Source organism: Cyberlindnera jadinii (assembly GCF_001661405.1).
Source record: "Cyberlindnera jadinii NRRL Y-1542 unplaced genomic scaffold CYBJAscaffold_2, whole genome shotgun sequence".
Classification (NCBI taxonomy): domain Eukaryota; kingdom Fungi; phylum Ascomycota; class Saccharomycetes; order Phaffomycetales; family Wickerhamomycetaceae; genus Williopsis; species Williopsis jadinii.
This window is the reverse complement of record NW_017963653.1, coordinates 772,294-785,585: the sequence shown is the minus strand read 5'-3', so window position 1 is coordinate 785,585 and position 13,292 is coordinate 772,294. Positions and strand designations below refer to the sequence as shown.

The following is a 13,292-nucleotide window of genomic DNA, read 5'->3' as shown; positions in this document are numbered from 1 at the left end:
ATTACAGCAGTGGATGCTACACATAACCTACTCGTTCTCATTATATTGCCTTTATTGTTATAAAACAGATGGTTAGTGTCATGTACACGTGGTGTCCGTTTAGGGAGTTGGTTACTCCGTGTCAAATAAGTTGGTCAGTGCGTGGTAATTGATCTTCTTGGACTGCGCCTTTCTCGAAAGCATGCTTCTTGCAGCCATGGAGGCTGAAGAGGCCTCTCCAATGTTCTTCAATGCACCTTGGATGCCATCATTTTCCAAGTCATTTAGGGTATCGGACTCATTCTTGACTTGTTTCCTCTTCTTGCGTGGCTGCTGGTGGCCCGAGATTTCATCAGCTTCAGCTTTCAGCCTCTTTTGTTCTTGATCCAGAAGAAATTCCTCATTCAATCCAGTCCATACACGTTCCTTTAAAAGCGACTCTTCCTCGGTTAGAAGAAATACCTCAATCTCATCATCCTCAATATCGTCAAAGTTTTCAGGGTGCGATGGGATCTTGGCAAGAACATCGGCGGTTGTGGGCAGCTTATGAAGGTTTCTTGGTCTGTCAGAGTCCTCTGCTGTATCCTCCTTCGATTCCAGCTTGATGTTGTTCGCAGATATTAATCTTTCCCGGTCTTGTTCTTGTCTCTTCTTCACTCTTTCAAGCTGCTCCAGGATCTCCTTGGAGTTCAGATCCACATTGGCAATCAGCGATTTCAGTTCACTAGAGTCTTCCAAATCCTTCAACTGTGCTGGATCATTATCACGCTTGGAAGTTCCCAGAGACTCTATAATGCGGATCTTTTGTTCACGATTACGTTGAAAAGAAGGTGGTTCAGACGGTTCAATATACTCCGCTTCTCTAAAGGCCTTCACTGTAAGTTTCGCTGAATGTGTACTTTTGAACTCGTTTAATCTTCTCTGAAGAGTATCTTCACCAACGTGTGCCACCGCAACGATTTCTGCATGCGTTCTTCTGTGGTTGTTCATTCTTGCTGCTAGGAGAAGACAAGCACCAGCTATACCGGCTGGTCTTCTACCTTCGTGTATCCAATCATCCGCCATTCTTTGTGCAAGTCTGACGGCGTCCTTGACGATCTTAACCTTATCATCACCAAATTCCAGCTTTTCGGCAAAATGCTGGATAAATAGAGAAGGGTCAGCTAAAGGTAACGATGTGATGTGTAACAACTTCACCATTTTCAGGAAGGTTGCACCCACTGAAAATACCGATATTTGTAGGCGAGCGGAGAAATCAATGAGCATATGGTGTGTCTTTTCCTTACGGCAAGCTATATAGAGACATGCTGCAATGACATTCTGCGAGCGTCTTCCCTTGACAAAGTTATTGGCCAGCGCCAAACTAAACCATTGGTAGGCTGCATCGCCAACGTAGTCAGGAATCCTGAGAGCATTAGACACTGCTTTGATTTTTCTCTTTGCACTGGCCAATGTCTTTGCCCTTGAGTCCATGGAGTTACCACGAGGACCGGTGGCAAACGTCGCATGTGACTGGTCGGCACCGACAAACGAACCTTGAACAACAGCAGCACCATTTGAAGCTTCACCAAACGTCACTTCAGAGACAATAGGGGCATCTTCATAGACACGACCACACTTGGAACAAGCCAAGTCGGACGACGCGCTATGGATATCACGTGTGAAGTCTGTGCATCCACAACTCTTACACTTTCTCATTTTGAGGGGTTTATCTTGGTGAGTATTTCAGTGCTTATCTTTTTGTTTTGTTTTTGTTTTGAGTGATGAGGACGAGAAGCTTTTTTTCCTCTTTTTGTGGTTGTTTTGATGTTTGTTTTTCCTATTTTCCTAGCCGGTGCGAGATAGGGAAAAATGTGGCATTTTAACTATGGTGGTGGACGGGTCCTGCTTTATGATTCTAAGGGGGATATCCCAGAAGGACAGATGTTGACTACTTGATGACGATTTTTGAGTGTGTTTAAGCATTAAATGCGGGATATTCTCTTCATTTTGCCCAAGTACCCGTCATATACAACCACTCAGTACATATCCACTAGAAGCGCAATGTTCAAGCTCAGCAAGGTCACCACCAGAATGGAGACGAACAGGTTTATAGGCATCTTCTTCACAACGGATCTGTGCTGTGTCAGGTAGAGTCGTATGCTGTGGAAGTAGTTGTACAGTCCCAACGTCAACGAGCATATTGATAGGACAAAGAAGATCGTGCCAATGACCATGGCAAAGACGTCTCTGTTAACAGGCCCCAAGCCATCGTCCCCACCACTACCACCGTCATTGCCATCACCATCGCCGCTATCATCCCCCGTGTTCAGTCTAAAGTCCAGAACCACAGCAAAGCTCAAAAGGCATAGCACAGCGCCAAACTTGCACAGCAGCAGCGCAGAACGCTCTGCCTGCAGACAGTCCCTTGGAAGAGACGTTGTGATTGGCACACCCTCTGAGCTGAACAGCGATAACAACGTCATCTTTGTTGATCTCAAGCACCTGTTTTAACCAGTGGAGCTGTCGTCATAGAAACAAAAGGCAAGTGTTTCTAAACTGTGGGATGAAATACTAGCGTTGTGTCGTAACTGTGGAGATCCAGGTAGTGTTGCCCCTTGCGAATAAAACGGTCCTCATCGCATAAGCTGTGAAGCACCAAAAAAAAATTTCAAAGCGAAAACTTTTTGGGACTAATACACGAGACGTATAGCACACATCTTGGAACCACAGCTCATACTTGAAAGGATGTCTTATATGCCATTAGACCATTCGCATGACCACCAGAACGCTGCCACAGTGCTATGTTGTAACTGTGGTGTGCCGATGGATGGGTCCACCGGCTTAGTGATGTGTTATGACTGTATTAAACTCACCGTGGATATCACAGAAGGTATTCCTCGTGAAGCCAACGTTTCCTTCTGCAGAAACTGTGAAAGATTCTTACAACCTCCAGGTCAGTGGATCAGGGCAGAGCTTGAGTCCCGTGAACTGCTAGCGCTGTGTCTTAGAAGGTTGAAAGGTTTGAACAAAGTGAGGCTCATCGATGCGTCGTTTATCTGGACTGAACCACATTCTCGTCGTATCAAGGTCAAACTTACTGTTCAAGGTGAAGCTATGGCTAACACCATCATCCAGCAGAGTTTTGAGGTTGAATATGTGGTGATTGCCATGCAATGTGCCGACTGTGCCAGATCCTACACCGTCAACACATGGAGAGCTGCTGTTCAGATTAGACAGAAAGTTTCACACAAGAGAACTTTCCTCTATTTGGAACAACTTATTCTTAGACACAATGCTCACGTTGATACTATTTCTATTCAAGAATCAAAGGATGGATTGGATTTCTTTTATGCCAATAGATCGCATGCCATCAAGATGATTGATTTCTTATCGTCAGTGGCACCAATCAAGTCAAAGGATTCTAAGGAACTGGTGTCGCAGGATACGCACACAGGTTCAAGTACTTATAAGTTCACCTTCTCTGTGGAGATTGTCCCAATCTGTAGGGATGATTTGGTGATTCTTCCAAAGAAGATTGCGCAATCGTTGGGAAGTTTAAACCGTGTTGTCATCTGTTCGAAAGTTTCAAACACAGTTCAATTCATGGATGTTACAACTTTGAAATCTGGTGAATTGAACCCAAGTGTCTTTTGGAAGAAGCCGTTCACTTCCCTTTCTGATATTTCTCAGCTTATCGAATTCATCGTGTTGGATGTCGAACCAACGGGACTCGTTAGAGGTAAGTACGTTTTGGCAGACATCACAGTGGCCCGTGCTTCAGACTTGGGTGTCAACGACAAAGAATACTACGTCAGATCCCATCTGGGTGGTATCTTACACCCTGGTGATTCTGCCATGGGTTACTACACTGTGAATTCCAACTATAACTCCGAGCTGTGGGATGACTTGGACCCAAACACTGTTCCAGACGTTGTCCTCATCAAGAAGCACTACGTTAGAAAGAGTAAGAAGAGCAGACACTGGAAGTTGAAGAGAATGGCCAAGGAGCATGCGGACATCGTTGCCAATGAGGAATCCCGTGCTGCAAGACAAGAACAAGAACGTGCAGAGAGAGACTACGAAATCTTCTTACAAGAATTGGAAGAAGATCAGGAGCTCAGAGGAGCAATTCATTTGTACAAGGATACAAATGCCGTCACTTACAAGAACGAGGATGAAATGGATGAGGATGAGGATGAGGATGCACCAGCTGTTGATATCGATGAGCTCCTTGACGAATTGGATGACATGACCTTGGAGTAATCACAATCTATTCATTTTGAACTTACATAGTAATATAAAGTAATGATATTTCTCGTCTATTTTATCTACGTTTACACCTAAATATATCATTGATTTGTATTGCTTCTCTATATTAATCGTTTTATATCGGTAGAGTGTGTTTTTGCCCGCAAGGAGAGCCCCCCCCCCCCCCCCGGCCAAAAAATGAAACACGTATAAATCACCGCATAGAGATGGAATTAAATAGAGCGTAAACAATATTTATACTAAATTGACGGCAAAATTATCACCATGGACCTCACATTCTCTCCTATTCAGTCGTTTGCTGATGCAAGCTTCTTTCAAAAGTTATCCAAATTGAAACTGGATAGCTTTAAACTCGATGAAACTGCAAAGAAGATAACGGGAGTTGTCAATATTGCAAGCACCCCACAAGGTGAGAATCCTGCTGTTACTGTGGAAGACTCGAGCTTCGGGGATGAGAGCTGTGGCTCTTTATAGTGAGTGATTTGGTGTTATCTCAATCTGTTTTAAAGATTGATAACTGACAATAACAGTTCACAAGGCGCTGTGCTTGTGATTCCAGGCCATATAACGAACTTCAACACCATTGAGGATTTCAAAAGACTAGACAAGGCACAATTCCTCAAGAAGGCCGGATCACGCCTGCAAGAGCTCATGGAGAATGGTGATGCCATTGAGGATCCATCTCTGCTAAGCAGCTTCGAAATCATTTGCTTCGCAGATTTGAAGAAGTTCAAGTTCTTTTATTGGTTTGCATTTCCTTCCATATCTTCTCACTGGATAGTTAAGTCCACCAGTGTTATTCAAGAGGTTTCAGAATCCGTCAGAGACTGGGTAAAGAGCTCGGACTATGCCCAAAGAGGGCACTTCATCATCAAGGATGGAACCGCCCAAGCGTTGGAACAGCTGATTTCTCTCCCGGAAAGCACAACAAGCATCCACGTGGGCTTCGTTGACTCGTGTTTGATCCCTAACAAACCATCAAAGCACTTACAGAACTTTTTAAGCTTGTTGTCCCTTCGAGGATTCAAGAGAGTGACGGTTGATATTTACAGAATCTCTGGAAGCTCATTTACGCTGGAATTGGAACACGAGGATAATGGAGGTTCGTCAAAGATAACTGGCTGGGAACGTACCAATCAAGGTAAATTGGGCCCGAAACTGGCTGATCTTTCTGCACTCATTGACCCTGTGAAGCTTGCAGAACAATCTGTTGATCTCAACTTGAAGCTGATGAAATGGAGAGTGGCTCCAGAGATTGACTTGGAAGTTGTCAAGAACGTCAAGGTCTTACTGTTAGGGTCCGGCACCCTGGGAAGCTATGTTGCCAGATCACTATTGGGATGGGGAGTAAGAACGATCACGTTTGTCGATAACGGGAAAGTGTCCTTTTCCAACCCAGTCCGTCAACCTCTATTCAACTTCGAAGACGTTGGAAAATCAAAAGCGGACACTGCTGCTACTGCCCTCCAAAGAATATTTCCTAATGTGAACTCCAAGGGCATCGATCTAGAGATACCAATGGCTGGCCATCCTGTAACTAACGAGCAGAAGCAAAAAGCCGATATGGAGACTTTGGATAAACTCATCGAAGATCACGATGCCATCTTTCTGTTAACGGATTCTCGTGAAACCAGATGGCTGCCTACAGTGATTGCAAATGTGAAGGAGAAAACTGTCATCAACTGTGCCCTTGGCTTCGACTCCTACTTGGTGATGAGACACGGTGTCTGTGGGGGTCTAGGATGCTACTTTTGTAACGATGTTGTCGCCCCCACGGACAGTCTCACTGATAGAACACTGGACCAGATGTGTACTGTCACACGTCCTGGTGTTGCGCCAATGGCTGCAGCCCTTGGAGCTGAGCTCTTGGTGTCCATCTTACAACACCCTGATAAGCACCGTGCCGGTTCCGATGCCACTACGATCCTCGGTGAGTTGCCGCATCAGCTACGCGGGTTCCTCAGCAGCTTCCAGACGATGAAGTTACATGCACCAGCCTACGAATTCTGCTCTGCTTGCTCCAAGCCGGTGCTGGACGCATACAGAGATCTCGGCTGGGACTTTGTCTCTAGTGCTCTCAACGACTCAAACTACATCGAAGAACTAAGCGGACTAGCAGAGGTCCAAAAACAGGCAGAGAAGGCTGTCTTAGAAATGGCCACTGACTTGAGTGATGATGAATGGTTCATATAGTACGTATCAATAACAACAATGGCAGCATTAACATCGACTGTGCTGTGCTCCGTCGCTTTGTAGCTCTGTGTCCCCTACCGAATATTTTTGTTGATCCAAAACGTCAACACAGAAGTAAACACACCAAGTTGATGGATGGGAGAGAAACAACCTTCGACAAGGTATAGCTACATTCCTGTGTACGGCGATGACCGATGATAAGAAGCGAGAGGGGTCTCACGACGATGATGATCAGCCGTTGTCTAAAAGAGCAAAAATGGACTCAAAGGACAACGAGAACGATAGCGATGTAGAAGTGAAGACCGAGGCCAGGAGCGAATCTGGAGGTCACAACAATAAGGACAGCGATACAAGTAAAAAGGACGGTGATGATCAGGACAAGGGTGATGATGAAGGAGAAGAAGAACACGATGAGGACGAGGACGAGGATGAAGAAGAGCGCAGAAGAACTACCACATTCCAGTTTGATGGTCAAGAGTACACTTTCAAAGAGAGACCTTCTGTATTGGAGGAGCGTGACGGAAAGATCGAGTTCAGAGTTGTTAATAACGACAATTCCAAAGAGAACCTTATGGTTCTCACTGGTCTGAAGAACATTTTCCAGAAACAACTACCGAAGATGCCCCGGGAATACATTGCAAGATTGGTGTACGACAGAAGCCATTTGTCCATGGCTGTTGTGCGAAAGCCATTAACGGTGGTTGGTGGTATCACATACAGACCTTTCAATAGCAGAGGATTCGCTGAGATTGTTTTCTGTGCTATTAGTTCTACCGAACAGGTGAGAGGTTATGGTGCACATCTTATGAACCATTTGAAAGATTACGTTCGAGCTACATCTCCAATAAAGTACTTTTTGACCTACGCAGATAACTATGCCATTGGTTATTTCAAGAAGCAAGGTTTCTCCAAGGAGATTACACTTGATAAGCATATATGGATGGGTTATATTAAGGATTACGAAGGAGGAACACTGATGCAATGTTCCATGTTACCGAGAATACGGTACTTGGACAGTGCAAAGATTCTTCTTTTACAAAAGGCTGCTATTCAGAGAAAGATACGGGAAATTTCGAAATCACACGTCATTAGACCTGGTATAAAGCAGTTTAGAGATCTGAAGAACATCAAGCCAGTCGATCCTATGGAAATTCCCGGCTTAAAAGAAGCTGGGTGGACTCCGGAGATGGATGAACTCGCACAGAGACCAAGAAGATCACCACACCATGCTTACATGCAACACCTACTGACAGAGATGGTTAACAACCCGGCTTCGTGGCCGTTTGCTCAGCCTGTTAGTAGGGAAGAGGTTCCTGATTATTATGAGGTGATCAAAGAGCCTATGGACTTGAGTACGATGGAACAAAAACTCGAAGCCGACAAGTACTCGACGATGGATGAATTCGTATACGATGCTAAACTCGTATTCAATAACTGTAGAAGTTATAACGGAGAGAGCACAACGTATTACAAGAATGCAAATAAGCTGGAGAAGTTTTTCAACGCAAAGGTAAGGGAAGTTCCAGAGTATTCCCATTTAGTTGATTAGTGTCTCTAGATAGAGCACAGTTTGTACTATAAGACGATGTAATTATTTCTTTTTAATAGAACGTTCTTCTTATTTGTCATTGATATTGTTGTTCATTATAGCCAATAGCTAAAATCAACTAACCCTGCATTGGTTCATCAGTTTCTTGTTCTTTCAAGACTTTAATAATATCTGCGGTAACTTCGTTTGGATAAATCTTGAAACCATCAGCCTCTGTGACAGAGCTCAGTTGTACGTTATTTTCATCGAGCTTCTCTTCCATCACCTGCTTCAGAATCTTGAGAATTAAAACCTCTGCCTCTTTTAATGTGAGCGAACTGTGATATTCATTTTGCAATTCTGCTTGGGCACCTTCTGAACCTGATCCAATCGCCTTAGCTTCATATCTATAGAATGTCCCGGATGGTTCTGTGTGGTATAACTGAGGTCCCTTCTCCTTATCGACACCTGCAACGAGCAAGGCAACACCAAATGGTCTCGACATTAAACGTTCCTCGCCGGATGCACCCTCACCAAACCTCAAGGCCAAATCGGCGACAGATTGTGTCAGGCTCTCAATTCCGATTGGCTCATCGTAGTATAGACTGTGATTAACGGAACTCACTCTGGCATGGTCAATCATGGATCTGGCATCCGCAGTCAACCCTGACATGGCGCAACCGACGTGGGAGTCAATCTCGATGATCTTCTCAATGGATGACGACTCCAACAGAGAAGACGTCACCCTCTTCTCAACACCAAGAACAACACCTTCAGACGTAGCAATACCAATGGCAGTGGAACCAAGCTAAAACTGTGTTAGTCCAAGAACGCTATCGATACCAGGCTCGACATATAAACATCGGTAAAACACACTCACTTTAATTGCCTCTAGGGAGTATTCCACTTGGAATAAACGTCCCTCTGGTGAAAATGTGGAAACACCACGATCATACTCCGATCTGGTCAAAAACATTGTACCCTTTCTATCCCGTATACTGTTGGTTCTTCAACTCTTCCCACCATTGTTGTTCCTCATCACAAGTGGCGACCTTTCGAGTTTGGATACCCACAACTGGGCTCGTGGTGTTTGGATGTCAACGGGGGCTGTTGTTCGTTCGCGAATTTTCCCTGGCTCTCTGCGATTTGTTTGTTTACTTTTTTGTTTACTTATTTATTGTTTTGTGTATTTTTTTTCCATTGTAAACAAACCAACTAACCCACGGACGGCAAGAAGACTACCAATGGACGTGTTTGACGTGAGTAATGATGTATGTGTTTTGGTAGCAGAGGTAAAACTAACACGTTCGTATGATGTAGGACATTGTGCAGTTTGCAGATGAGCAGACGCTGTCGTGTGGCAGACTCGTGAATTTCCAGCCGCTATGTTGTGAACACTTGAATGTTAAGCCATTCCCAATGGGTGATATCCGTGATGTTCGTATTCAAGAGTCGCTTATAGTGAAGGACTTATTGTATGTGCTTATGGGCCTTGAAGGCTGCTACATTAGATTCTCTGAGAAGTACGATCCAAGCGTGGAGCAGATGAGAATGATGGGGCCTGATTACAGAATCAACAAGCATTTGGACACTAGCTTGAAAGACGTGACAAAGAGAATGGTTTCAATGTCACGCATGTTTTCGTCCTTGGTTTGTTTTACAGAGGTGTATGGGGCTGAATCTTATGGACAGGTTGTACATGCCCTAGTGTCGGAAGTTCGACAATTCTTGAAGAGCTATGTCAACTTTTTAGATCAAATGGAACAGCAGTTCAAGACAAACCGTTCGTTCACACTAAGGCAATTTGAGCAGGATCTCAAAGCAAATATCTCATATAAGATGCAACATCTCTATGACATTGTACAAAGCATATACCAACTGAACGAACTGAGAAGAAGAGAAACCCAAGAGTCAGCTTTCAATAACTTCATTGATAACATACGGCAAGACTTACGACAAACTGGATCTGTTGACTTGTTAGCTGACTCATCGCATCACCACAGTGTCAAAGGCGGTCTTGTTCTCAAGATCATCAGTGAGAAGACTGAAACAATATCTGGAGATCTCAAATCAAGTGAATTCCTCAAACAGTTGTCCAATAGCATCAGTGTCGGTTATATTCAAATTCTCAACGACTGGATCACTAAGGGGGAGTTGAACGATATGCATGATGAATTCTTCATTGTGACCAATCTTGCTCGTGATTTCAAAGTGAGTAGCTTAAACTCTGAACAGTACTGGGATTCCAAATATGTCATAAAGAAAGACGGACTTCCCAAACAATTTGAAGATAGTGAAATACGGACAAAAGTCCTCCTTACAGGAAAATATCTAAATGTCTTAAAGGAATGTGGGGTTACGTTGGACTCATTCTCTGATATAACTTTAAGCTCATTAGATAGCTCTAATTTGCACTATGTGATCGACGAGACGTATTCCATTGCCAACAGATACATACTTGAACTTTTCATGAAAGGCTATAACTTCAGAAGCTTTTTAAAGACGTTACAACATTACTACTTATTAGACAATGCATCCAAGATGGTGGATTTTATCCACACAAACGCACATGAGCTTAAAAGACGGTACGACCATGTATCGATCTCAAGACTCGAAAGGAACTTCACTTCTATATTTGACGATGATAAAAGTTTGGTTGGACAATTAGTGAATGTTACGTTAGAGAAGGAGTCTGTTTATGATTACCTTCTCGAAATTTTAAGAGTTGAAGCTATTGATGCTGAACAGGCTCTTAAAAGTAACAATTTTGAATCTTTGAAGCATCTGATCTCACAAACTTTAGACGTTGAAAAGGACCCTACAAATGACGATAGATCTTCCGAAACTCTCTGTGGTATAAACTATTTCAATCTGGAAGTAATATTGCCATTCCCATTGAATTTGGTCATTACCAGAACATCTGTGATTCAATTCCAGTTAATATTCAGGCATTTGATGGTGCTTCATTATACTGATAGGCAATTGACTGAGACTTGGTCTGAAATTAACAAGAACAAAATTTGGAAGTACAAACGATTCAGTACCCCAGTCTCTACATGGATTAAAAGAGCAAGATCCTTGCACGATCGGATGACGGATTTCATCAGAATATATATGTCATTCCTTGTGAATGACATTATTGATCAAAACGGTAAAGTCCTTGATTGTGAGATTGATAAGATTGAACACTTTGAGGACTTTGTTGCTGTCTTCCAATCGCATCTGAACGGTATTCTAAAGAGCTCCATTTTGACAACCGATAAGTTGATCAAGATGTTTAGCAAATTGATTCAAATTGTCAATGCATATTGTTCGTTTCTTCTATCATTGAGAAAGGTTTTGATTCTTTTGGACTACGATCTATTTGAAAAGTATAACGACAGACTAAAAGGTCAAGATTTTGACTATAACAAGAACTTGGGGAGATTGGAACGTCTAAATTCTTATCTGAACGATTACCTGGAAAGTTTTGGACAACATTTGAGTGGGTTTGTCGAAGGATTAAGATACTTTGGAGAGTTGGAAACCACAGATTTTATCATTCTAGTAACGAGGTTAGAGAATGCCTTCCCAGAAAATAGTGCTACAAATTAATACACTAATACATGGACCTTTACTGATAAACACCCCAAGAGAAAAAAAAGCATGATAATTATAAAACTGTTATCGTAAAAAGTGATTGAAATATCACCAGTCTCATCCTTCCCAACCCATGGTATCGTAACGCCTCGTAGTGCTAAATTCCAGTTTAATCAAACGAATCAAAAGCAGAATCCTCGTTGTAAATTCTTGTCAGCCTCGTATATGGCTCTTATTTCTATACCAAGTATTCCCTAATGATGTCATCAATGAGACTAAGAGGATAAGCAGGTCCATGTCTATGACAAACTTCAAGTCCCTTTACCCTTTCTAGAACGTCTTCGATGTTTATTCTTGGGTCGTCTTTTTCCATGAGATATTCCCAAGTTTCAGGAATTGTCAATCTCTTAGATTCATAAGGTATTTGAGGGTTTTGTAGTTGTTTCTCAGATTTGTAATACTTTCCTAGCAGTGGCTCTTCACTAGGAAATGAGAACGAAGAGGTTGAAGGATCCACCGTTGACAATACAGCACTGCCTCCAGACTTCTGTAATAATTTGTTCTCCGTGGATATTACAATGTTCTGCTTCTGTAACTTCTCCAGTTGCTTTTGTAGTTCTGCATTGTCAGTCTCCGATTTGGTCAACTTATCTTCGAGTTCTTTCAGTTTCATCTCTTTACGTTCTCTGAACGCCCTCTGGGCTGCTCTATTCTGTGCTTTCCTCTTTGCCGCCAGATCTTGCTCAGAACCCGAATATATGTTGTTGTTCCCGTAGCTATCGTCATTACCCAACTTTATCGATGGGCTTGACTTGTCAGACCCCGTACTCATCGCAAAACTGGGTGCCATAACGTCGCCTTCAGTCTTTACAACTTGAATTCCATTCATGAGTAACTCGTGCTGTAGAGAACGCTGTGGATCCAACAAATCACACTCCTCTTTTGTCACGTTCAACAACAAATTATGCGACGTTAGACTTGGTCCCGAAGGTTGTAGATAATCACTGTGGTCCTCCTGAGAGAACGAGCCGGTTGTTTGTGCCCATCCGGGCGTCCCAATATCATGTGTAGCACCTCTGTTGAAGTGTCCGTCGCCGTATGTATAGCTCATGGCCTAGGTATGACTTTTTGCGATTTGCTGCCTCAGGTTTCAAAGCCAGCTATTAACGAGCAGATTAGTGTTCAGCCAGAGATGTGTGTAGTTATCAAGAACGAGATCTTTATCCCTCTTGAGTACGTATTTCAACAGCACGGTTCTCCACGTTATACAGAGAAGTGTCCCCAAGCCTTTGACTTTTATTTAAACAGAAAAGGAATCTCCCTGACGGAAGTTTTCACGATGGATTGACTTCGTTGCGAAATTGAGTGTGACAGCACTGGAACTGTGAAAGAAACCGAGTGGCTGATTTGCGAACGAAACTAAGTCACCACAGCTTTCACAAGAATATTTTTTGTGTGTATTATTTCTTTGATTTCCTGTCCAGTGTGAGTGGTGGCAAAGACCCTGAATACTTGGATGCTGTGCAGTTCGGATTACAGTGTAACTTAAAAAACTGGCCACCTCTAGAGCTGCTGGCGTGTGTGTGTGCCTTTGTGTAGTTTTTACTGTCTGTTGGGAAATGGTGTGCTCCTTTTTTTGGCTTTAGTCACCAGAGCAGGTGTATGCCAGTGATCGTAGAGATTAGCCAGACTGAGCCTGTGACCTGTGTGACCAGTAGACTGGCGCCACCCGTTACCGCCTGTTCCTTTCCGCGTCCAACTT

At 43.2% G+C, this 13,292-nt stretch overlaps 7 protein-coding genes across 7 annotated transcripts; 4 read left to right on the top strand and 3 right to left on the bottom strand.

The window, feature by feature from the left end:
* Positions 1-111: 111 nt before the first annotated feature.
* On the bottom strand, positions 112-2,444 carry BRF1 (transcription factor TFIIIB subunit BRF1; the record flags this gene model as incomplete). The annotated part of the gene is made up of 2 exons (XM_020216209.1): positions 112-1,668; positions 2,013-2,444. 2 exons carry the CDS (start codon positions 2,442-2,444, stop codon positions 112-114), a joined length of 1,989 nt encoding a protein of 662 aa, XP_020072503.1.
* A 262-nt stretch (positions 2,445-2,706) lies between these two features.
* NMD3 (ribosome-binding protein NMD3) lies at positions 2,707-4,224 on the top strand (the record flags this gene model as incomplete). The annotated part of the gene is made up of 1 exon (XM_020216804.1): positions 2,707-4,224. One exon carries the CDS (start codon positions 2,707-2,709, stop codon positions 4,222-4,224), a length of 1,518 nt encoding a protein of 505 aa, XP_020072502.1.
* A 231-nt stretch (positions 4,225-4,455) lies between these two features.
* On the top strand, positions 4,456-6,471 carry ATG7 (Atg7p). The gene is made up of 2 exons (XM_020213134.1): positions 4,456-4,703; positions 4,761-6,471. Exons 1-2 carry the CDS (start codon positions 4,495-4,497, stop codon positions 6,421-6,423), a joined length of 1,872 nt encoding a protein of 623 aa, XP_020072501.1. The 5' UTR covers positions 4,456-4,494; the 3' UTR covers positions 6,424-6,471.
* A 111-nt stretch (positions 6,472-6,582) lies between these two features.
* On the top strand, positions 6,583-7,972 carry GCN5 (histone acetyltransferase GCN5; the record flags this gene model as incomplete). Its single annotated transcript, XM_020213280.1, has 1 exon — positions 6,583-7,972. The coding sequence occupies exon 1, from the start codon at positions 6,611-6,613 to the stop codon at positions 7,970-7,972; it is 1,362 nt and encodes a 453-aa protein (XP_020072500.1). The 5' UTR covers positions 6,583-6,610.
* On the bottom strand, positions 7,823-8,971 carry PUP2 (proteasome core particle subunit alpha 5). Its single transcript, XM_020217310.1, has 2 exons — positions 8,832-8,971; positions 7,823-8,759 (listed from the first exon to the last, which is right to left on the bottom strand). Exons 1-2 carry the CDS (start codon positions 8,925-8,927, stop codon positions 8,091-8,093), a joined length of 765 nt encoding a protein of 254 aa, XP_020072499.1. The 5' UTR covers positions 8,928-8,971; the 3' UTR covers positions 7,823-8,090.
* A 192-nt stretch (positions 8,972-9,163) lies between these two features.
* Positions 9,164-11,657, top strand: SPC97 (gamma-tubulin-complex subunit SPC97). Its single transcript, XM_020217726.1, has 2 exons — positions 9,164-9,210; positions 9,272-11,657. Exons 1-2 carry the CDS (start codon positions 9,196-9,198, stop codon positions 11,543-11,545), a joined length of 2,289 nt encoding a protein of 762 aa, XP_020072498.1. The 5' UTR covers positions 9,164-9,195; the 3' UTR covers positions 11,546-11,657.
* Positions 11,544-13,138, bottom strand: CYBJADRAFT_166191 (bZIP transcription factor). The gene has a single exon (XM_020214394.1). The coding sequence runs from the start codon at positions 12,639-12,641 to the stop codon at positions 11,769-11,771; it is 873 nt and encodes a 290-aa protein (XP_020072497.1). The 5' UTR covers positions 12,642-13,138; the 3' UTR covers positions 11,544-11,768.
* Positions 13,139-13,292: the final 154 nt, after the last annotated feature.

What these genes read in the sequence shown, in the direction of transcription:
- ATG7 (XM_020213134.1), top strand. Translation starts at nt 4,495, where the DNA reads ATGGACCTCACATTCTCTCCTATTCAGTCGTTTGCTGATGCAAGCTTC. An exon ending in GAGAGCTGTGGCTCTTTATA is followed by an intron (nt 4,704 to 4,760) that starts GTGAGTGATTTG and finishes TGACAATAACAG; the next exon opens with TTCACAAGGCGCTGTGCTTG.
- PUP2 (XM_020217310.1), bottom strand. Translation starts at nt 8,927, where the DNA reads ATGTTTTTGACCAGATCGGAGTATGATCGTGGTGTTTCCACATTTTCA. An exon ending in ACTCCCTAGAGGCAATTAAA is followed by an intron (nt 8,760 to 8,831) that starts GTGAGTGTGTTT and finishes ACACAGTTTTAG; the next exon opens with CTTGGTTCCACTGCCATTGG.
- CYBJADRAFT_166191 (XM_020214394.1), bottom strand. Translation starts at nt 12,641, where the DNA reads ATGAGCTATACATACGGCGACGGACACTTCAACAGAGGTGCTACACAT.